The sequence below is a fragment of the Delphinapterus leucas genome, chromosome 1, assembly GCF_059928025.1.
Source record: "Delphinapterus leucas isolate spDelLeu-1000000601 "Yukka" chromosome 1, BTC_Dleu_Yukka2, whole genome shotgun sequence".
Taxonomy (NCBI): domain Eukaryota; kingdom Metazoa; phylum Chordata; class Mammalia; order Artiodactyla; family Monodontidae; genus Delphinapterus; species Delphinapterus leucas.
The window spans coordinates 50,893,639-50,917,566 of record NC_143129.1 but is presented as its reverse complement, the minus strand read 5'-3'; the positions used below and the strand labels follow the sequence as shown (position 1 = coordinate 50,917,566).

Sequence of the window (23,928 nt, the reverse complement as noted above, 5' to 3'; positions counted from 1 at the left end):
TATATAACTAATGCAATTTGAGTTGGAAATTCAAATTCATTAAATCATCTTAAGCAGTGATAAGCACAAGAAAAGTATTATGTTTTTCTAAACTCCAAGACTGAATTTGTTCCTTATATTATAGTAGATTTTTATATAACCAGTCATAGTACATAGCATAATGTATTTTACATTGTCATGAAAGTTACTGGCAGTAGCAGCAGTAGCAATAGCAGAGTTAGCGTGTTTAATCCATTCCAAGCATTGCATCATGCATGCTATCCTGATTAAACTCTCACGACAACCCAGTGGTGTAGCTATGATTATTTTCCCCACTTTATAGATGGGGAAACTGAAAGTCATTGAGATTTAGGAACTGGATAAAAATTAAAAACAAAACCAAAAAACTATTATGTGGCAGAGCCTTGCTTCTAACACAAGTAGTTTTGATTCCAGTGCCTGAGCTCTTAAGAAAGACAACTGACTGACTTTTAGGTCAAACATTTAGTAAATGAGGGCCATGTGAGTGGACAGTTTCCCAAATCCAATGTCACTTTTCTTCTAGACTATGTAGATTTTCTAGTGGTGTCTGGATCAGCACCCATCTAAGCACTATTATTAGTCAGTTTGGTTGGGAATTTCACTTGGCCAAATCTCCCTCTCAGTGTCTCTGCTAATTTTTATTAATGGATGTCTGTAAAACATATTAATTATATTGGTTTGAGGAATGTAGTACAAAAAGGAAACAACTCCTGCCTTTTGCAGTTCAAGTTTTAAAGAGAAGGCTTGATATAATTGGTTAATAGGAATGTTCTTCAGAGTAAAATAGGGAAGCATGGGAGCTTGGAGCAGAGGTATTGAAACCCTGAATGGTAAGAAAGGACTGATCACTGTGATACAAGAGAAATGCCACAGAGTGTCTCTTGTTCTTGATTTGGATATGTGCCACAGCCTCTTGGTATCTATGGGGACATCCCTCTCCTTGCTAATGCAGTAGTGCGCTGGTGATGTGGGAGGAGAAGTGAGATGGCTCCTATGTGGATGCTTTCCTCTTACCAGGTACGGGTACGATGCACGGGTTTGTCTTGAGTTGAAAATGCCTTTGGAGTCTATTCACAATGGCACATAGTAAATTAACTTCATTACCTTAGACTATAGTAACTTCCAAATCTGGGATGCTTTTAGTTACCAACTAAGATGAATACTCTGAACTTCTTCCCAGTAGGAGTGGTATTTAAATTTAAAATGCATATTCACAGTGATGATTTGGTTTCATGTTCAATATTTACAATTATACTGGGTATTTCCTATTTTCCATATTTTTTCTATGAAGAGAAAAAAAGCAAAACAGAAGACACATGTGTATATGAACACACGTCATTGCAAGAGTGTGTAGAGAAAAAAGTCAATAATAAGCAGAAGAGAAACAAAATGTGACTGTGATTGAGCTTCCGTGTTACAAGTGTGGAGAGTGTTTTATTTCATCCAATCAAAAGGAATTCTTTGTATATTTAATAAAGACTAACTAACAGTAGGAGGATGACATTGTCAAGAGTTGGGCATTTGAAAGAAAGCTGGAAGCTGGAAGTGAGAAGATTAGAAAAGAATATCATATCCAGACAATGACTGTTCTGGTTAGATTCTAAATAGTTAAAATATTTTGCCTCACAACATTAACAGATAATGTCTCAAATCAATGCTTTTCTTGTTATGTTGCCCGATGCTGAAAAATATTTTTGCCTCTTTTCTCCAGTGACCAATTTAAACTAATTAAGAACCACAGTCAGCCAGAATTTATGAACAAAACCTCATACTTGTATGTGATCAAGTGAAATTCTTCTCTTTCTCTTTAAATTACAAGTACAAATAATTTGAAAAATTTGAAGAAAGAAAAAAAGTAATCATCACTCCACTTATTCCAAGAATCAATTTTTACTGTGGTGTGACCTTTCAGAATTTGTTTTTATGCGTATGTGTCTTTGTAGATGGTTGCAATCAAGGTACCTATAATTCTATGTTTTGCTTTTTAATGTTGTAAGATGAACATTCACTTGTGTTTCTACATGGAACAGTAGTTTAATTGCTGCCTAATATTATTTAGAGAATCATGTTTATAATCATTTCTCTATTTTGACATTATTGATATCCTAGTAATATCAGTATCTATTTTCAGCGGATTATAACAAAGTGGGAAATGACTTTATCACAAGATACTTTTAAGACTTATCATACTTATAATCATATCATACACATAACTACAGTGAATTTCACAAAAGTTACAGCCACTTATAATCTTAACAACCGTACCAGTATTGCAGGTTTACTATGATACTGGTTTGAGTGAAAATATTAAACAAAATCATTTTCTTTCTTACAAGATACTTCAAATTTGCTGCAGTTCACTCTCTTTTGCTATAACTAAATATGAGTGTTTGTTTCTGGTCTTTTTTTTTTTTGTTATCCTTCTTTTAATGAATTTTCCTTTCATTTAGTGATTGGTACTTTATTATTTTTTTTGTAAAAATTTGATCTCTTCAGATAGTATAGATTTTAATTTATTTTAATTGATGACATAAATGTTGGCAAATCTGGCTTTATATCTTTTTTAGATTTTAATTTTTACTTGATTTTTATATATTCATATCTGTCAGTATTTCCCCTTGTGATTTCTTCTATTACTTTGAAAAGGAGAATGTTATTTTTCTATATATATCTGATATATATTCTAATTTATATTCAGTTGAAATAATTACAATGGTTATATTGAACCATTTAACCCTTTGGAGCTTATTTTTACTAGATACTGTAAAATATGAATTAGAGATAAATATTTTTAAAATAAATAATCTTACTTTATGCATCTTGTCTTCAGATGCTAGTTTGTATATAATTATTCTTTTCTACTTATTACATATTTATTTGTATGTCAACACTTCTATCCTCTTAGTTATTCATGCTTAAGATGTCCTGTTTATAGTTTTTTTGGCCAGTTTTCATTGATATGATTGCCCATGTGCTGTTCAGAATAAATTTAGGAATATTGTTGCTAAGTATTCTAAAACATAAGCAAAAAAAATTCTTTTTGAGATTTTTAATGTATTAAATCCATAAATTAACTTGGCAGAATAACATTTTAATATTTAGCTTTCTTTTATGTAACCGTGGTCTTTTTTCATTTAAAAAATCCTTTATGTTTTTCAATAAGGAGTACTATTTAATTCAATGTCATGATAAACCTGGAACATTCATCCTGTTGCTGGGATTATAAATGAATGGTTCCTCTTTCACCCTACCCAAATCTGACTTGTGTGTCTCTTCTGGAAAGCTGGAGGCACCATCTGGTATCAGCCGTGAAATACAAATTGTATAATTTGGGTAAATCTACATAATAGTCAAATGCTCTGATATTTGCATCTAATATTGACATTGCACAAAATAAAGATGGATGGTAAAATTCGCTTAGTGGTTTAAGCTAGGCTACAGAGGGTTGCAAGGAGGAAGAGAAGATTCTCCTGGCATGGCACCTGCGAAGGGAGCGCCCCTGGGTAGCAGGATACCTGTGGTTCAAGTGCAGACCCACACTGGCCCCTCTGGTCCCTGAGGTCCCACCTAGGGATGAAGGCTGTCAGATTCCCCCTCCTGCCATTGGGACCCAAGCACTGTGCTCAAGCTGGAAGCAGGGTCTGGTGAAGTTGAGCCAGATATCTCCTCCGTCTCTGGCCCCATTGCCTCAACTCTTGGCAGACAGATGACCCCCAGAGATCTTTAAACCTTGGTGCTGGGAAGTGCCTGGCATATGGATTGGGAGTTCATTAAAAGGCTTGTCCCAGCTGAGAGGCTAAGACTTGGCCTCTAACCTTGGCCAGCACTTGAGTGCCCTCATCCTAACCCTCCCAATCCTCACATCCAGGTCCTCACTGGGGCAGATGGCAGAAGCAGGGACTGGGGTGCTGGGTATGGCTGGGGGCATATGAGGGTGGGTGAACAGGTGGCTGAGAACCTGTCCCCAGAAGGTGATAGGGGCAGGACCATGTATGAGATGAGGCTAAAAACTTGGAGTACATGTTAACATCTTCCCATTGAAGTTTGCTTTACGAAACATAAATTCAGACATAAAATTATTTCAAGACAGTGACTGCAAAGCATTAAATCCCAAAGCAGGGGTTCTTTTGAGAGTAGGGCCTGGTACAACTGGTCACAAGTCCATTCAGCCACCTCTTTGTTTATAAGATACACCCAGATACTTCTGACTCTCTTACACTCAAGACCCCACTCTTTAAATGTATTTGCTTTCGCCTGCCTATTTGAACCAGGCTTAAGGATAGAGTGCCTGTTTGTTGAATGAATGAATGAATGCAAGTATTTAGGGAAAAGCATACACATATTATAACATATATACAGACACATGAAAATCATCTATATTTTGCCATGCCTCTGATTCTCATTGTTTGCAAATAAAGTGTTTACTTCGTAAATATGGTTTTGGACCACTGAATTCTATTTTCCCTGAAAACATGATCAAAGGACTGCATGTATTTGTTTAGTTGTGGAAACAATCAGGGCTGAAGTTAAGTGTGTTTTCCTAACATGTGGAAATTTCAGCAATATTAATGATTCTTTTCTAAGGATTTTCAAGCATATTATTTTCTTTTTCAAAAACATTTTACTGCTCCTTTTATAGTTTTTCTTTTCTTTATCCCCCCCAATGTTTACTTTTATTTGGAAGACTATTAATGTTAAAGAATTGTCTAAGAGAACAATTAAAACTTTGAAATGAATTCTAATATTTTTCATTTTAAAGTTTTAAACACAGTCTCCTATAAGAATATCATATCTAAATTTAAAAATGTTCTGGAAAATAGTATTAATTTTCTTCTTGTTTGCTTTCAGAGTATCTTGATCACATTGGAAAGCTTGTTAGTTAAATTTGATTAAATAGCATGACTTAAAATATTATATGTTTTATTATCTGAGTATACCATGTCAATGCTTGGATATATTTTGATGTTAAAATGCCATTTTAGTGTTTGGTGTTAGGTAGTGTTCTAATTTCATTCTTCTACATGTAGCTGTCCAGTTTTCCCCAGCACCACTATTGAAGAGGCTGTCTTTTGTCCATTGTACGTTCTTGCCTCCTTTGTCGTAAATTAGGTGCCCATATGTGCAGGGGTTTATCTCTGGGCAGTGTATGCTGTACCACTGATCTGTATTTCTGTTTTTGTGCCAGTACCATACTGTCTTGATTACTGTAGCTTTGTGGTAAAGTTTGAAGTCTGGGAGTCTGATTCCTCCAACTCCGTTTTTCTTTCTCAAGATTGCTGTGGCTATTTGGGGTCTTTTGTGTTTCCATATGAATTGTAAGATTTTTTGTTCTAATTCTGTGAAGAATGCCATTGATAGTTTGATAGGGATTGCATTGAATCTGTAGATTGCTTTGGGCAGTATAGTCATTTTCACAATATTGATTCTTCCAGTCCAAGAACATGGTATATTTCTTCATCTGTTTATGTCATCTTTGATTTCTTTCATGAGTGTTTTATAGTTTTCTGAGTACAAGTCTTTCACCTCCTTAGGCAGGTTTATTCCTAGGTATTTTATTCTTTTTGTTGCAGTGGTGAATGGGAGTGTTTCCTTAATTTCTGATTTTTCGTTGTTGGTGTATAGGAATGTCAGATTTCCGTACATTAATTTTGTATGCTGCAACCTTACCAGATTCATTGATTAGTTCTATTAGTTTTCTGGTGGCATCTTTAGGATTTTCTACGTATAGTATCATGTCACCTGCAAACGGTGACAGTTTTACTTCTTTTCCAATTTGTATTCCGTTTATTTCTTCTCTGATTGTCATGGCTAGGACTTACAAAACTATGTTGAATAAGAGTGGCGAGAGTGGACATCCTTGTCTTGTTCCAGATCCTAGTGGAAGTGCTTTCAGTTTTTCACTATTGAATATGATGCTTGCTGTGGGTTTGTCATTTATAGCCTTTATTATGTTGAGGTAGGTTCCCTTTATGCCCATTTTCTGGAGAGTTTTTATCATAAATGGTGTTGAATTTTGTCAAAAGCTTTTTATGCATCTATTGAGATGATCATATGGTTTTTATTCTTCAATTTGTTAATGTGGTGTATCACATTGATTGATTTGCTTATACTGAAGAATTCTTACATCCCTGGGATAAACCCCACTTGATCATGGTGTATGATCCTTTTAATGTGCTGTTGGATTCTGTTTGCTCAGGATTTTTGCATCTATGTTCATCAGTGATACTGTTCTATAATTTTCTTTTTTTGTGATATCTTTTTCTGGAGTTTATCTTAAACTCCAAATGAATTAAAGACTTAAATGTAAGACCAGACACTATAAAACTGTTAGAGGAAAACATAGGAAAAACACTCTTTGACATAAACCACAGCAAGATCATTTTTGACCCATCTCCTAGAGTAACAGAAATAAGAACAAAAATAAACAAATGGGACTTAATTAAACTTAAAAGCTTTTGCCCAGCAGAGGAAACCATAAAAAAGACAAAAAGACAACCCTCAGAATGGGAGAAAATATTTGCAAATGAAACAACAGACAAAGGATTAATCTCCAAAATATACAAACAGCTCACGGAGCTCAATATCAAAAAAACAAACAATCCAGTTAAAAAATGGGCGGAAGACCTATATAGACATTTCTCCAAAGAAGACATACAGATGGCCAAGAAACACATGAAAAGCTGCTCAGCATCACTAAATATTAGAGAAATGCAAATCAAAACTACAATGAGGTTATCACCTCCTGCTGGTCAGAATGGCCATTATCAAAAACGCTAGAAACAATAAATGCTGGAAAGGGTGTGGTGAAAAGGGAACCCTCTTGCAGTGTTGGTGGGAATGTAAATTGATACAACCACTATGGAAAACAGTATGGAGGTTCCTTAAAAAACTAAAAATAGAAATACCATATGACCCAGCAATCCCACTACTGGGCATATACCCTGAGAAAACCATAATTCAAAAATAGACATGCACCACAATGTTCACGGCAGCACTGTTTACAATAGCAAGGACATGGAACCAACCTAAATGTCCATCGACAGACGAATGGATAAAGAAGATGTGGCACATATATACAATGGAATATTAGTCATAAAAAGAAACGAAATTGAGTTATTTGTAGTGAGGTGGATGGACCTAGAGACTGTCACACAGAGTGAAGTAAGTCAGAAAGAGAAAAACAAATACCGTATGCTAATACATATATATGGAATCTAAAAAAAAAGAATGGTACTGATGAACCTAGTTGCAGGGCAGGAATAAAGAGGTAGTCATAGAGAATGGAATTCTTGACATGGGGTGGGAGGGTGAAGCTGGGGCGAAGTGAGAGTAGCATCGACATGTATACGCTACGGAATGTAAAATAGTTGGCAGGTGGGAAGCAGCAGCAGAGCACAGGGAGATCGGCTCGGTGCTTCGCGATGACCTAGAGGGGTGGGATAGGGAGGATGGGAGGGGGAGGCTCAAGAAGGAGGGGATAAGGGGACATGTGTATGCATATGGCTGATTTGCTTTGTTTTGCAACAGAAACTAACACAGTATGGTGAAGCAGTTGTACTCCAATAAAGATGTATTTAAAAAAGAATTTGTTATCTTGGAGTTTTCATTTTCAGATCCGTATAATCAGCAACATCATTGCTCAAAAAACAAAAAATGCCATTTTTAGTATTACAGGTGAAACTGAGCGTCTGAATTTTGTTGGCCATTAAAAATCCCACGGCTGTTGTTGTAAGAATGCTTGCTGGAGCCCTGGCCAAAGTCCAGTCTAAGCAATAACATCCTACTCAGTATACCTCACAGTCCTGTGAGGACTGTCAATTATTAAGGCATTCTTCTTTGCTTCCTCCTCTAAACAGCTGTGAAACATTATGGAATTCATGTTCATGACTTTTTCTATATCCTGTTCAGTCCAAGTGAAATGAGCCTTTCATTATACATATATTATCTGCAGTGTTGCTAAGTGCATACGTTTAAGGTTATGCAACTCACTGTTAAATGAATAATCTTTTTGGAAATTAAATCAGAATGCTATGTAATCAATATTAGATGACATGCTGTACATGAATTCATCTTTGACTCAGATTTTATAAAACACACCAAGTACATCACTTCATGTCAAAATAATCATTAAGGGCCTTTAAGTGGTCTTGAAAATTACCTGTTCTAATGTGAGTAGGCATGTACTCAATTAAATGAGGCCTGAAATATACTTGGCATTGGCTCAGCTCAAAGTCAGGAAACAGTTCTGTTTTTGTGGCTTAGATGCAAATCATTTAAGAATGGTGCTGGACAGCAACATTATAATTAAGTGAGGAGAGAGAAATCTGGAAAGAGTGTATCATAGATTCAACTGAAAACAGTGAAAGTAAATATAATTATTAATCTGATTTTCTGTACCATCCCAAGGCAAGAAACATAATTTATTAATTTTCATGTAAACAATATTAATATTTTGAATATGTATATATTTATATTAGCAACTTTGCACATAGAAGACATCATTGATTTGTGTAAAATTATTGACTAAGTGGAATTTTTACAAAGTGGAATGTGTTGAGATTCAGCTCATGGAAGGTGTTTTGAATAGGCCATATCACAGTGCCTGGAATTTCTTTGCTCTGACGTCACCCTCTGTATCCAGTGTTCTCTTCAAGTGCCGTACCACATCTTCTCCCTGATACCTTCACTGTATATTTCCCTAGAGCTCGGAGGTCTTTCTCTGGACACTGAAGAAATTTGCTGTCCCTCTGTATCTATATCACTTGCGCTTCTCTGATGCTAGATTAAACTTTAATCTTTCATACCTTGCTGTTTTTTTAAGTTTTCAACTATATTTAAATTTCCATTATGGCAAGCCCTGTGATTTATATATTTCTTTTGTTCTTTTACAGTGCTTTGCAAATATTAATTTATAATGCAGCTTAGGGGTTTTCATTTTAACTTTTCACATATTTATGTATAACTATAAATATAAAGCCAAGAACTACATAATGTTTTTCAAAAAAGCAAGGAAATTGTGAACATTGTTATCAAATCATTCACAGACAGTATTGAGACCCCAGCAAGCAGCAGTAAATATTCCTCTTATTATCAAGGAGCCACTTTGAGTAAAGAAAAACTATAAGGATCAGAAATCTGTTAGTAGAAAGGAAAAAGGAAGTGAGGAACTGGATATCGATCTTGCCAAGTGAAGCAGTGAAAGAAAATATTACACTGTGAACTTCTTTCCACTATTTTCTCAAATTCAATCCAGCAACTCGGGTTAAGAGAACAATGGCTGAGATGTTGGAAATAAATCCAACCCATCTGATAAATCCCTAGGAAACAGGAAATAACACAATTAATGAGAAGAGGAAAGGCTTTTTTTAGAGTCTCAGACAGTTATTTTTTTAAATCAAATGTAGTCTTCTGAAGCGTGACATACTCCTTATATTTTTAATAACGTGTTACCTTAATGTTCTTTTGCTTTTTAAGATAAGCTGTTTGTGGAAAATTGTATCTATTGATTATCTGCATCAAGAACTTGATTAAAGGGCTTCCCTGGTGGCGCAGTGGTTGAGAGTCCGCCTGCCGATGCAGGGGACACGGGTTTGTGCCCCGGTCCGGGAAGATCCCACCTGCCGCGGAGCGGCTGGGCCCGTGAGCCATGGCCGCTGAGCCTGCGCGTCTGGAGCCTGTGCTCCGCAACGGGAGAGGCCACAACAGTGAGAGGCCCACGTACCGCAAAAAAAAAAAAAAAAAAAAAAAGAACTTGATTAAAGAGCAAGACATTTGGTTAAAAGAGTAAACTGAACAAACAACAACAACAAACTTTCTCAGTTGACTAGTCAGTGTCATCATGCTGATCATGTAGCATGGTCTTAGCTATAGCGTGGAGGCTCCATGGTAAAATGAAAAGAGCACAAAATAAAGGGTCTGAAGGCCTGGGCTTAACCTTTATTCTTTTTTTTCCCTTCTCTCCCTTCTTCCCGTCTTCAAACGTTTACTGATAATCTATTATAGGTACACTGAGACAATTCATCTCCTTGAGCTGACAGTCAAGTGAGGGAGACAAAAAAGCAATGGCAGCCATAGTATTATCTGGTAGATGCCATCATGTCACAGGCACACAGTATTGTGGTAGCCTTCAAAGGGACTGGTTGGCTTTGGCTTATCATCCAACCTTCAGTTTTTTGTATAATTGTATGTATTTTCACTTCTTCATGAGGTTGTTGTGAGGCTCAAAGGAAGCCACTATATGTTACAAAGTATTGTGAATTGTACTTGCAAATATCGATAGTTATAGGTAACAGTAATTTGATAAAATACAGGGCTGTCGTGAAAACTTGATATATAGAATTTAAAAAGAAATTAGTTTTAATAAAGAACGTTTTTGTTTTCTCTAATATGAAATCCTAAATTTTCATTTCCTTTTTGAAATCCCCATGGTTCATTCTGAAAAACATTTTTTTCTATGTTAATTAGTACTCCCCCACTACCTTTTCCATACTTCTCTTTATGCATTTATTGTATTGTACTGTAATTACATATTAGTTTTGTTTTCTCCACTAGATCCGTCAGGACTTTGAGGGCAGGGTTCATGTTTGGTCGTTCTTATGTTACCGGTGGCAACCATATATAGTCCATGATCAATGTGTGTTTGTTAAATAGATTAGAGAAGGAATTTTCTAGCGAGGTTTCTTTGTGTTTTTAATTATAATATCTACTAGGCAAGAGAGATAATTTTCTTTGTTCTATTAAAGATAATATCCAGGCATGTGACAGTAAAGAATTCTAGATATTGTGTGCATTGAATTAGGCACTCCGAACATGGCCTGTCTTGCCTATGGTCCAGAGGAAAGAAGGAAGTTAATAGTGATGTAATCATTGACAGAATGGAGATCTTGGAAAAGAGGAAATGTTAGTGAGGTGTGGAGGTTGCTCAGTGTAGAAAATATTTCTAGATATCTTAACCTCTTTCTTCACTACCAAAATCTTTCAGGGTCATCTTCTCTGAACCTCAAGTTTTCTTGTCTGTAGATAAGAGAATTGAACCAAATGATCTTTAATGCCCCATCTAGCTTGAGGATTCTGTTTGGAGATTGATGGTTGAATAAAATATGATATTATCCCTGCATTCTGTTAAATGTTATTCACCTTCATTCTTCCCATGTCTTTATTATACAGACATCAAACAACATTAAAGCATATTGAAGAAAAGGCAAAACATTCAAGAAGATAGGACTTGAATCAGGCTTTATAGAATAAGAGGTGTATGGGCAGATGGCCATGGACATGGGGATGGCCATGGATGAGGAAGAGCAGTAGCTTCATGCTAAGGGGTGTGACGAAGTTGGAAGATTAGATAAATAGAAGAGAGGGCCTGAAATGCCTTGGAGGGTTCCCATCTAATTTTATAAGCAATAGAGGACCATGTTCAGGAAGGAAGAGAAGACAAAGTTGTACCTGTTGAATGTCATCAAAGGCTTGGCAGGGGATGAAACCAACGTGAGAAAAAAGGAAGAGAAGAGGAAATTGCTCATGACACAGCTGGCATAAGGCTCTGTTAAATGAAGAGAAAGACTGGAATGGACACAAGTCCTGAGAGGGAGGAGGGCTGATTTTGCCAAATGGTTGTATCATTCAATTCAAAAGAGTTTGAAAAGATGCTTACACCTGGAGGGATGTGGCAGCTCAGTGGGCCTTTACCTCTCCTGAGTTTTGCTCATAACTGATAGAAGTTTTACCTCAGCTGTCCAGTGCCACTTGCAAAAATGTACATTAATGAGCTTCAGGAGATATTTCCTATCTTTGTTGAAAACAGGTGGATATTTGAATCTCTCAATAACTAAATGAAGGCGAATCAGTCCTCCTATTTTAATAGCATCCCTCAGTCTCCACTATTGAAGAACAGACATGTATCAGGGTTATTTTAAAAATTATTATTATAGGGAATGTTCTGGCATGTCTGTACTTTTTATTTTCATATAATTTTTTTTCTAGTATTCTTTGTATTTCTTTCTACTTCTTGAGTTTTGAATTCTAGAATTACTTCAGTATTATACCATGTAGGAACATAGAAGCTTGGCTTGACAGTGCTGCTGACAATTTATATGTCAGGGTGTAACTGCCTAGCATATTCTTTGCTGTTTTGCATTCCTTTGCAAAGTATGCCTTTGTTTAATCTTGAGGGAGTGGGCTTCTCCGATTTTCCATATACTCAGGACATGACTTTTACACAGCCAGTGACTGTTCTGCTCTGTATAGAATGCAGATGTTTGCATTTTCACACAGTTTCTTCAATCGCCTCTCCATTCCTTTTGCATACTGCAAGGTGTCTAATCTGGTGAAGGATGGTGATTTTTTTTCATGTAATTTCTAAGAAAAATTACATGCCTTATGACAGGCATATCGTGCTTCCTTTCCAATTTACCTCATTTATTTCTAAAATTCTAAAAGTCTGTTTTTATATCACATTTAGCACATTATAGAAGGCCTGGCTAATTAACTATTAGCCTTTGAAGTCGTAAAGTCCTTTTCTAGCAGTAAGCATTTGAAGCTAGATAATGTCTTGTAAAAACTAAATGTTAAGTATTTTTATAATTTTGTATTGTTATCTTCATTAGATAAAATAGAAAAATTTTCATCCACCCTGCGAATTTAAGGTGATATGTCTGTACACATGATACTTGGATGAATTTTAATACTGTTACTTAAATATATGAATGTTTCCTGGGGGAAGTAATTGATACCTGTAAAGGCCAGTTTCTGCTTGTCTATTTTAAAGGTTGATTTTCTGTTTTTAGAAAATGGTCTTGGCACATTAAAATGTTTATTATAAACCTGCTGTATATATCTATATATATTTATATCTGTCTCACTATCGTTCTATCAATCAATCAATCAATTTAACCCACACTGGTATCTGGGCTCTCTCTCTTCACCTGACTTAGATCTTGGTTTTCCAAGGAATGCAATGGTCCCCTCACCTGTTTCCACATGAAACAATGGTTTGTGCAGTACCTTAAGGCAGTTATGAGGGTGTCAGCGACCCCAAAGATAATTATGGTGGTCAAAGCCAGCTTAGGAGAATGGTGATAGTGATGGACAGCAATACCAGCCATGGTGAAGGAAGTGATAGGGACTGTTTTCTGAACTTTTAATATCCTCATATCTGTGCTTCTATAAGTTCTTAAAAACCCTGTGGGATAGACAGGGAAGGGTCATTTGTTTTCTTTTTGTTTAGTATTAAATTTTTTATTTGCAGACAAATTTACAATTTATAGTTGAGAAAGAAGAATTAAAAGATGAATAAGTGATTCATTTAGACTTCAACAACAAAGTAGGTGCCCAATTAATATCACTGACTGGTGAGAGTAAAGAGAGACTGAAACTGGGGTCTCCTGACTCTTTGTCCTGTGACCTTTTTCACTATCTCTTTGCATTTTCTGAGGCTAAAAATCCACTTTTTAAGGTATGCATAATTTACAGCAAATTTTAAGGTATTCTTTGGTTGCTATAAATTGAGAAGTGGTCTTTGTTGTTTTGCTGACTATTTCTAATTGTTAAATAACCATGTAGTGCATAGTGAAAAGACACTTGCAGACATAGTACATTAAAGTCTTTAATGCTATCGATCACTATTTTTGACCTATGTCATTTTTATCTCCACAGAAATTGGCCCAGTAACAGTTACCACAGATCCCAAGAAATTTCAGTATGAACTCAGAGAACTCTATGTTCAGGTGAGTTCTTGCATTCAATTTTATTTCTTTTAAGGGAAAGGAAAATCATGAACTTCTGGCTGATTTTCTTTAGTTTTAAGTCTGAAAGCAGTGGTTATTGGTTTTTAAACTCTAATACCACTTTTTCTGACTTGATTTGAATGATAGATATGGTAGTGGGACAGATTGGGTTCAAAATATCACCTTCATTTCTGCATTTTCTATGGCCGCTTCCATGCAACAGTGGCAGGATTCCATAGTTGTGACACACTGGCCCACAAAGCCTGAAGTGTTTACTGTATGATGCTTTAGAGAAAAAGTTTACTGACTCTTGTTCCAGATGACTCCTTTCCCTGAGAATCATAAGGAGCAGTTAATTCTTTCCCTGTAATAGTAATGGTATAATTACGGTAATTTTGATATTCTTTGCTATAAGTCATCTCTACAAAATTTTTGACTGTAAGTATAATTTTGTTAGTAGAGAAGATGAATAATTGGTTTAAATGTTATTCTGAAAACAGGACTTGGAGATAGGGTTGATATGCACCTTCTCCTCATTGCTGCTTTGAGGTCATTATTCCCAAATCCATTAGTCAAAAAAGAATTGCTTCTTTGAGGCCGTTTTACTGTCCTATCCTCCATGGATGGTATCTGCTGCAATCACCTACAGATCTTTTGGCCAGTCCTCATCATTCATTGAAGCTATCGATACCTGAATCATTGGCTGCCTTTCCCCTTTCGGGCTGCCGTCATTCCGGTGCACTTCAGCATTGATGGGAATGACCTGTCAGAACCTTCTCCTCTCAGTTGTTTGACATGCTATTTGTCTTCAACGCCCTTTTCAGTACCCCATCTCGGCCTTCTATTCTCACACACACCCTCTGGGTCTTATGATCACCCCGATCTGTTCCGTCTCTCAGGTCACCAATTCAAGCAGGTCCACAAGCTTGTCTTTGCAGCTACTTAACACTGCAACTACTCCTTCACCCTCATCAAGCACGCTAGTCCATTGACCCCTATCCTGCCTCCCAGGCCATCAGATCTCTCCTTTTGCACTTTCTTCCAGTCTTGCTCAGAGCCCTATCATTTCAAAAACACTCCCTTTTCTTTCTTGTCCACTGCTTTTCTGTTCAAAAGGCAAAACCTCATTCCTGAATGACTGCAGTTATGTCCACCGATGGCCAAGTGCTGTTGAAACCTCACAGCATGGCAGGTTGCTTCCACTGTAAATACATAACCACCTATGTTCACTGGACTCTTAGTACTTCCATGATCCTACTATGTTTCTTTGGTCAATCATATCTCCCATTCCTCTCAATGACAGTTGCAAATCTTATCCATTCTTCTTAAACCTCTATCCTATTACCCTTTCACTACTGGCTATTTCAGCTAATGGTCTAGTCTGAGCAAGCTGTCTCACTTACTGTTTCACACACAGGCATATATAAATGGAAGCCTTCTGCTTCCTCATACCTAGCATGTAATCCACCTACATCTGGTATCCATCCCATCCTCATTCCCTACTTAATCACAACTCTTTGGCTATCTCAGGATCTTAACCTATCAAACTGTATTTTTCTTTTTTTTTTCAACTGCTTAAGGGTTCCCATTTACTTTTAAATATGTTTCAGTCTCCCCCCAAAACAAACGGATCCCAACAAATCAAACCATTATAAGCAAAACAAAATAAACAAATCTCTGTTTTTCTCACATCCTCTTACAAATAACTTATCTCTCTCAGTTCCTTCAGTGTCAAGAATATTGTCTGTATTGACCGCCATCTTTTCTTCACATCCCTTCCCCATCTACTCCTCAGTCTGTTTCGATCTAGTTGCCACACCCCTGCTCTGTCAAAGTAGCTCTAGTTGGTGATACATGATTTGTATTTTGCTAAATGCAGTGGTAGCATTTCACTTGTCAGCATATTAGATTAACATCTTTGTAATTCTCGGCAATACTGGCCTCTCCCTTCTTCTTGAGACATTCTCTTCCCTTATGTATGCTCCCATTTTGTTTCCCACTTTTCCTCAGCTTCCTAGGCAGCTCATTTCTGTCCAATTGACCATTAAATGTTTAGGATCCTAGGAGGTTTTCAAAGTGGCCCTATTTTTTCTCTCATTTTTATATCTTCTCTTTAGGAGAAATCATCCATACCCACATAAATATGTTTCTAGCCTAGGCCTCTCCTCTGAGAAATAGACCCTTATGTCAGGCTCTTGGATGTCACAGTGGCCCTCCAAAGTGAAACTCACAAATGTTCTCTTTCCACTGCCCCAAATCTGGTCCTAAATCCTTGCTCTTTGTTCTGTATTTGTTATCTTTGTGAATGATGCCTACAATATTCTGGTTATACTACCAAAGATCTGAGTTATCCTTACTATATCCATTCCCTGCCTCTCTCCCCCCTCCCCACCCCAATATACAAACTATGAATCAAGTCTTGGTTTTTAACTTTCTAAATAATTTTGATATCAATTGACTTTTCTCCTTTTCTGTTGGCACTGTCCTAGTCCCAGTTACTGTATCTTTAGGCTAAATTAATGCAAAAAAGCTTCTAAGTGATTTTCCTGCATTTACTCTTCTTTTTATTTTTCCAGGCCTTTCTCTACTCTGACAGGCAGACAAAATAATCTCAAAATACATCTCTGAACATTTCTCCCTAATACCCTGTCCACTTACCTCCTACCCCCATCTCATCAAAGTCTTCCCAAGTTCATGAGTGACCTGAGGCCTGTCAACCTAGAGCCCTTCCTAGAGCTGCTCTCTCCCTTGGACCCTGAGCTCTGCCACAGGGGCCTTGCATAGAGCCTCCTCCTGTCTGTATCCCCACCTGTCTCCCCACAGGACCTTTGCACATGCTGTTCTCCTTGCATAGGAAGTTCTTGCTCTTCATCCTGCCCTCACGTCCATGCTCCTTTAACCTAGTTTAAAATCCTATATTCAGAATCTCATCTGGAATACCACTTCCTCAGAAAATCCTGCCCTATCCTCCAGGCTCGGTCATATCTCACTGCCTCTCTCCATCACAAACTAGTTGGCATTTCACAGTGAAGAACTATGTCTGATTTAGCTCATCAGTGAATCCCTTAGTAAAATGCCTGGCATATAGAATGTGCTGAATTTTTGATGAATGCAAGAATGAATGAACAAACGAACAAACGAACCATTATGTACAAATTAACAGAGTCCAAATTAGAGTTTGAAGTTTAATACTTTATTGGTTCACTGTAGGGTGCATGACTTGATTTGGAACTATATACGGTATGAGCATAATTGGGGCATAGGATGAAAAAACTCAAAAGTTTGGCATTCCAAATATGTATTCCATCGTGATTCTTTTATTGTGACTGTCTTTATTTTTAAATTGCATACTAAATTGAATTATGTTTCATAAGTATATAAATAGGTGTATATAGTTATCCCTTGACTGTTTTTCTCTTTTATTCAATTTCTTCTGATAATCTTTTTCATTAATCCTCCATTTCCTTTCTCTTATACCATGTCATTCTTTTTCAGTCACTATCTTGATACTTACTGACAATTTACTTTTCTATCCCTTGATATAGCAACTTCTTTGCTGCTTTGGATGTCGACATTCTTTGAAAAAAAATTTTACAGAAAAATTTCTGTCCTGTACATGGATCATAGGAATTAGAAATTGTACTGCCCTAATTGTTTAAACTTTTTATGTTCTGGTATTTTATCATGAGCTCCTGAGGGCAAGAGCCTCGTAGCTCTCATTGAGCCTCTGGTCCACTGTGGGATGAACAAGTGTCTGCAGTAGAGTGGACTTAAATAGCTATAAATGAATGTCATACATGGGTGGCTTCTTTTAAAGATGTATATTTAACAGTTAAACTATATCAGATATAATACAAACTTTACTTTGATGGTACAAAGGATACTTAAGAACCTAATCATCAGTTTTCATTATATAAAGATTCAGAAGGGCCAAGTAATGGAGATTTCTAGCTGATAGAATGTTAGGAAGAGATTTACTGTATTCATTTTTTTTCTCTGCGAAAAAGAATTCAGCTGGGATATATTCTTGGAAATCTGGCCAGAATGAAAATGCCTACATTCTCAATGAGACCTGGCGCTGGCACTTCCTGATTTCCTGCCTCTCCCCTTCTTTTGTTCTGACGGATCTTCAGGGAGTACCCTTATCCTCCTTGCTCCATTTGTCTCCAGGGTGAAGGCTTGTGATTCTTAATCATACTCCATTGATTCTCTCCCCAGCCAAGCTCTGGAATTGAACTTGATACAGACACTCTATAGGGTCATATAACATCTCTGTTCAAGAAAATAATCTTTCTTTCTCCCCTGGAATGAAAGCTGGTGTCCATTTCTCTGGAGATTTCCTCTGTATTGGCTGCATCTTATGGAATTTAATTTTAAATTGTCTTAGGGTCCAAGGGGATGCTTAATTAGAACAACCAGCCAGGGAAGAAATCAAATATTTACTTTTTCTCTGCATTCAAAATCGGGCATTGTTATAGGCATTGGGAATACCATGGAAGTGTTTTTACTTTCAAAGTTTCTAGTGAATTATTCCTTTTTTAATCAATGGCAAAAAATGTCACCAAGTAAGGGTCAAATATGACAAGACACTAGGCTACATTATCGCTTAACATCTAACCTAAAGAATATATTTTGTTTTCTCTTCAGTGTTTCGTAGAGAATATTTTATTTCATAAATCACTCTGTGAAACTAAAATTTACAAATTTCATAAAATTTTAGAATAATACTAAATTGTGTGTGTGTATAATTTCCAGACACTTCTTCAGTTGCCCTTCTACCATTTTTAGTAACTCCCCCCAAATCACTGATATAAAGAGCAACAAGGATTGCTATCTTGTTAAAATTAACTTGGATTTCCTAAAAAAGAAAACTTTAAAAATACTCCTTTCATACTTTAATCGTTTTGAAAACAAGAAAAGTAAATTCAGTTGGAAGTAAATTAAATAATTGCCCATTAACTTTTTACTAGGTTCAGCTATTTTTCCTGTAGAGATATGGAATTAACTTGGGGAAAAGCAATTTAAAAATTTCCAAGAAAAACGTAACAAAAATCGCTAAACTTAAATCATTAAATTTATAACATTAATTTCGTTTTCCTTCATATTCTTTCATCTGGAATGCAGAGAAGTAACTTGAAAAGTATCTGAGCTTTCTCTCTGGGGAAAAGAAGGGAAGAAAATGACAGCAATGGTATTCAAATCACACAGAGCTTTGGGAATTAATATCCTTGTGAATGTGCAGTGCGAAGTCCTGCCTCAGGTCACAGTCTTTGTAAGAAACTATAAAGCTTGTTGATTTTTAGAAAATGGTATTGGCAATGATATGCTTTCAAGCCTTTTATCCAAACATTTTAAAGAACAAAAAGCATATTAGTCAAACATTTGAAGTGTAGAGAAGGAAGATATTTCTACAGTAATGGAATTATAATTTTTTCATACAGATGGTTGATCCCCAGACCTGAAAAATTTCACACATAATTTAGTTTTTCTTTGAGAAGTGTTTTGACAAAATTGACCTTAATAAAAGCAAGAATAAGAGTAAAAATATGTAGAACAGCATCATGACATAGCAGCAAGATAGAGTTATGAAGATTAGGGTAAGGTCCAATTATTGTCATTCTTTAACTGAAACAGAAGAATAAATAGACAAACTGATGTTAAGGGGAAAAAATGTTCTGCTGTAGTATAAGAACAGTTGATGTTAGAATTAACTGCCAACAGAGAATATGAAAAACTGTGGCCAGATAGGCAAAGACTGTTAACATAGAGGATAATGTTGATTTATGATGTCAATTCAGTATACATTTTATTTAATTTCAAGTATTCTAAATCATGCTACTGTGCAAAAGTGTCCTTTTTATTTCTGTATTTATAGAAGTCTTCTATATGAATTTAAAAAACAAAACTGATATATAACCCAAAAAATTAAGAAAGTAAAATTGACTAGAATAAGAAAAGGGAAAGGATTATATGTTAGGATAAATATAATGTAGAGCTATAAGAGATGTCATTTTCATGTTTGGTATTGGACATGATTCAACTGAAGAAAGCAGTTTTCATTTCCATTTAAGTTTTCTTAATATGCATTTGACTTACAAATATGCATTTAACTTACAAATGCATATATATCAGCATATACATATACACACTTTTACAGGAGGAATGGCATGTATTTAATTTAAGGAAGAAAGTGAGATAGAGTCCAATACATAAAATTCATAATACGTGTGAAAGCTACAAGAATAGTAGAACCAGCATCTGACCCAAAATAAGGACTTGATAGATGTTAGCTATCGTTACTGCTATTACTACTACTATCTCTAGTACTCCGAGGGTCTTTTAGCAGAAATAATCACCAAATAATTATACCATAAATGAACAAATATGGAACTTGTGCCTTGTGAAAGATTTTGCATGTATTTTAAAGTCATCCTCTCATTTCAAACCTACACAAATATTAATCTTCCTTTTTGCAAATGAGGAGACTCAAGCTTTGAGATCTTAGGCAACGTCTTCCTCAGGTCACCAAACTGGCAAGGAGCAAGGTTAGTCTCAAAAGTGGAGGTATTTAATGTCAAAGCCAGTGTCCTTTTTCACTTTGCTACTTTTCTTCTAAAGATTGGTTTAAGTAACCTTATTAAGCTAATCAAATTAACGTTTATTTATATAATTTCTCTTTGTATTTTACTTCACAGTAGGAAAGTAGAGAATTAAAGACAGATGTAGGTCTAGGGCTGGTCTCATCCTCAACGAAACAAATTTATTTCTTAAAGATTTCGACTTCCTCTTCTACCTCCAGTCACTTTGGGTTATCGGCTCACCTAAAGTTACTGAGCGGCTAATGAGAATGATAACTGTAAGTTGAAAATGACTCCCTTTGCTCAGCATGTGTTCTTGCTACTTAGCGTGCTAAGCTTATTTAAGTGTAACCTCACAGTCACCTTGGAGAGACACGAGAACAAGATGCATTTTAAGAGATTGAAAGGTAGTGTTTATACTGCAGTTGTATTTGTAGGCGGTTTTGATTATTTTTATTGTTGAAATTTCTTGGTGCCTGAATGAAGCATCTATTCAAACTTTAGTTTGCTGCTGGAGTTTTCTACTAGAAGGACAAACAATCCTATACCCCCAGGAAGTGAGGGATGGGAACTAAGATAAGTAACTGGAGGGCACTGGGAATGATTGGCTCCTTTCTAGCTATCCATCCTGGTATCCCTATCCAGAAGCAAATAGTTGGCTGATTTCTTAATGATCTTTTGTGTGCACTTCGAAGGACAAAGAGTATAGAAGGGTATCCTGACCGTTGCATTGCTTTTTCAAAGCAGAATACACAGATATTTAGAATGGGGTGGGTGTGGATTATGATGGGACATTTCTTGTTTTTCTTTTCAAAGTGTGGATGTGTGGGGATGTTCTTAAGGGTACATACATAAGTCATTGTGGAGTAAATATTGCAAATATATGTGACAGAATAACATTTAGGAAGAGGACTCCTTTGACTATGATGCCTGGATTTATTCCATTCATGGTATTAAGTCAATCAAGGGATTGCTCTGTTCCCCGCAATATGTACTATACCTGATTTTGTCAGGTTTTAGGTGATGGTGAGGATGGAGGTCAGAATGTTTTTCTTGGGAGAATATTTCTTGATCTAAAGCCATGACTCCTAGAAAAAACCTATAAACCTCACTTTCAACAAAATGGAAAATTAAAGAGTTTCTTTAAGGGATATTAAAGAGTTTCTTCTCAATCCAAATTGATCTGAAGCAGTTCTCAAGAAGCCATCTTTTTTTCTTCTTAGGCCTTGAAAAAGTCTCAAGAAGACTAGTAGAGTCTTGGTTTTGGTATTGACTTTGAGTAGTATTTGTTCAGTTATCCCTTCAGATGTTCGGATCCCTTCCAGAAACTTATCAGTACCCCAGGCATGAACTGGCATCAGTTAGAGATTTGATAGCACTGGCCTTCCTCAGCAGATATACCTGGGGCTCCCGTGGAGCAATATCTGGGAGCCTCTGTTGATGTTAAGGGCTGATACAGGCTTTCTTGGGCAGGAATATCCCATTATTGAATACTGGTCCAGTCACCAGCTAAGTCCCTCAGGTTTCCTTATGCAAACTTTGAACCGGGTCTCCATTCTTCTATATTCATGTTGATTTTAAAAACTCCTCATTTATCTACTCTCTCTATATATTAGTCTCCTCCTTCGAGATGACCTAGATCTTAGTTCACCAATTTTGTTTAATGACTACTTACTTGTTCTAAAAAAAAAAAAAAAAGTATCTACCTCCAACTTCTATATAAATGTAACATTCACAAATTATAATGATTTTATTAGTAAAAATAGATTCTATTAATTTTTTTTGTCAAGACCTATTATAACCTACGTGATATAAATATATTTTTATCACTTTACATAAAAAGAATCACAACATTACAGCTTCTTCAATTAGTAACAAAGATTATGCCAAATGTGCTGGAAAGCATGTAAATTCCATACGTGAATGTTGGAACAGAAAGGAAGAGAAAGTGGGCAGGTAGAGTCTGAGGTAGTACAGAGGAAAGGTAGAGAAGGGTCACAGCAGAGAGAAGACAGGGAGAAAGAAAGCCTTCCCAGAGGAAGTGCAAGCAGGGTGAATGCCTAGCCCTTGAATAAGCAAATGATGATTGGCTACAAGGGCCTCCTTAGACCATGCCGCTGCTCTCTTCTGGCTCCTTCTCACTGAGCAAGCAAGAGAGACATTTGAATCTCTCTCAAAGAGATATTTGGAGACCAGGAGTCCTTTCCAACCAGAGACCAAGCCAGTGTCTTAATTTGATGGGAAAAGAAAAGGTCCCAATAAAAAGGTACAGAATCCTTGAAGGAGGAGGGAATTCTCTAAGTAGCAGAGAAGAGGAGAATTACTGAAGTGGATACTGAGAATTCCAAGATATCATTTTGCAGTTTCCCATTTTTGCCTAGAGTTAACCCTGCACACTTCTATATGTCTCCTGATCACGAGAAGCTATTCGGTGGTGTTTTTGTTATGCTTGGTTGCTTCCACGCTGTTTCCCTCTTGAAAGGACCATGGTCTATTATAATTCATGTAAATTGTGAAGCTTTTGAAATATTTTAAGGTATAAAGGCACATTATTTTCTGATGTATTAATCAAGATATTGAGCGTCTGGTACATAGTCTCTTCTTTATGATTATTTAAATGGAAGTGAACTGAATATCCTTGTAAGGCTCAACATAAAATAAGTTCCAATAACTGGAAAGATCAATTTCTGAAACGTTAGACTCCTACTACTGACAGGTGATAACCTGAAAGCCTGGAAAGGGTTGTCATTGTTAACCTTTAATGTTCCTGGAATCGAGATCAGCAGTTCTTTAATGCCTTGATTTGTATTCCACCTTCTTCAGACTAGTAAAGGGCAGCATGGTGGACTGCCTGGGATGCATCATTTTCTTTTTTTGATTATGGAGATTTGAAGTTTGGACTCTGAAATATTCTGTCCCTCAGTACATCCCTGCTGTATTTTCTACAAGTGATGAATACCAAATGTCACTGATGCATTAGGATGCTACAGTCATTTTGATTTACTTTATACTTGATTGGGAGCAACTTTTAATTAAATTCAATGTAATTTAATGGTTTCCACATGTACATTCTGTTTTCTGGGTTATAGAATCGCACAGCTGTATTTTTAGAAAGAGAACTGAGGGTTTTAAACTTTTGTGCAGCTTGCAACTGAGTTTCATTTCTAAATTTTATATGTAAAGGGAAAATTATGCAAACAAGACATCCAAAACAATGGGTGTTCCATGTGAAAGGAAAATACAGTTTGACTCTGAAACTAGGCTTAGTAGGTTGTAGTCATGTTAGAATAAGGGTAAATATTGTAATGCCAATAGACATTCTTTCGGACTCAGGCATGAGCCTACCAAAAATGTTTCATTTTTTGATGGCTTAGAGTTAGGCGTAACTGGAAAACAACTGGTATAAACACTAATTCATTGAAAATGGCTGATGAGAATAGAAGAATTGAAATGGGTTGGAAGAGAAATAATAAGGCATGGCAAGGGCCTGCTTTGAGATTAGCCTTCTTCCTTCTCTGATCCCTTTTTTGATGAGTGTTTTCCCATTAGGTTTTGGACAGAGACCTCATTTTTCTCCAACTCCTCTCAGGGTTTAAAGGTTCAGT

The 23,928-nt window shown here is 36.3% G+C and overlaps 1 protein-coding gene across 1 annotated transcript in view; it reads left to right on the top strand.

The window, feature by feature from the left end:
* HMCN1 (hemicentin 1) overlaps positions 1-23,928 on the top strand; it is a 528,232-nt gene that overhangs the window by 99,549 nt on the left and 404,755 nt on the right. The window contains exon 2 of the mRNA XM_022593376.3: positions 13,675-13,745. Coding sequence (XP_022449084.2) covers positions 13,675-13,745 — 71 coding nt within the window. The remainder of the gene's footprint in view (positions 1-13,674; positions 13,746-23,928) is intronic.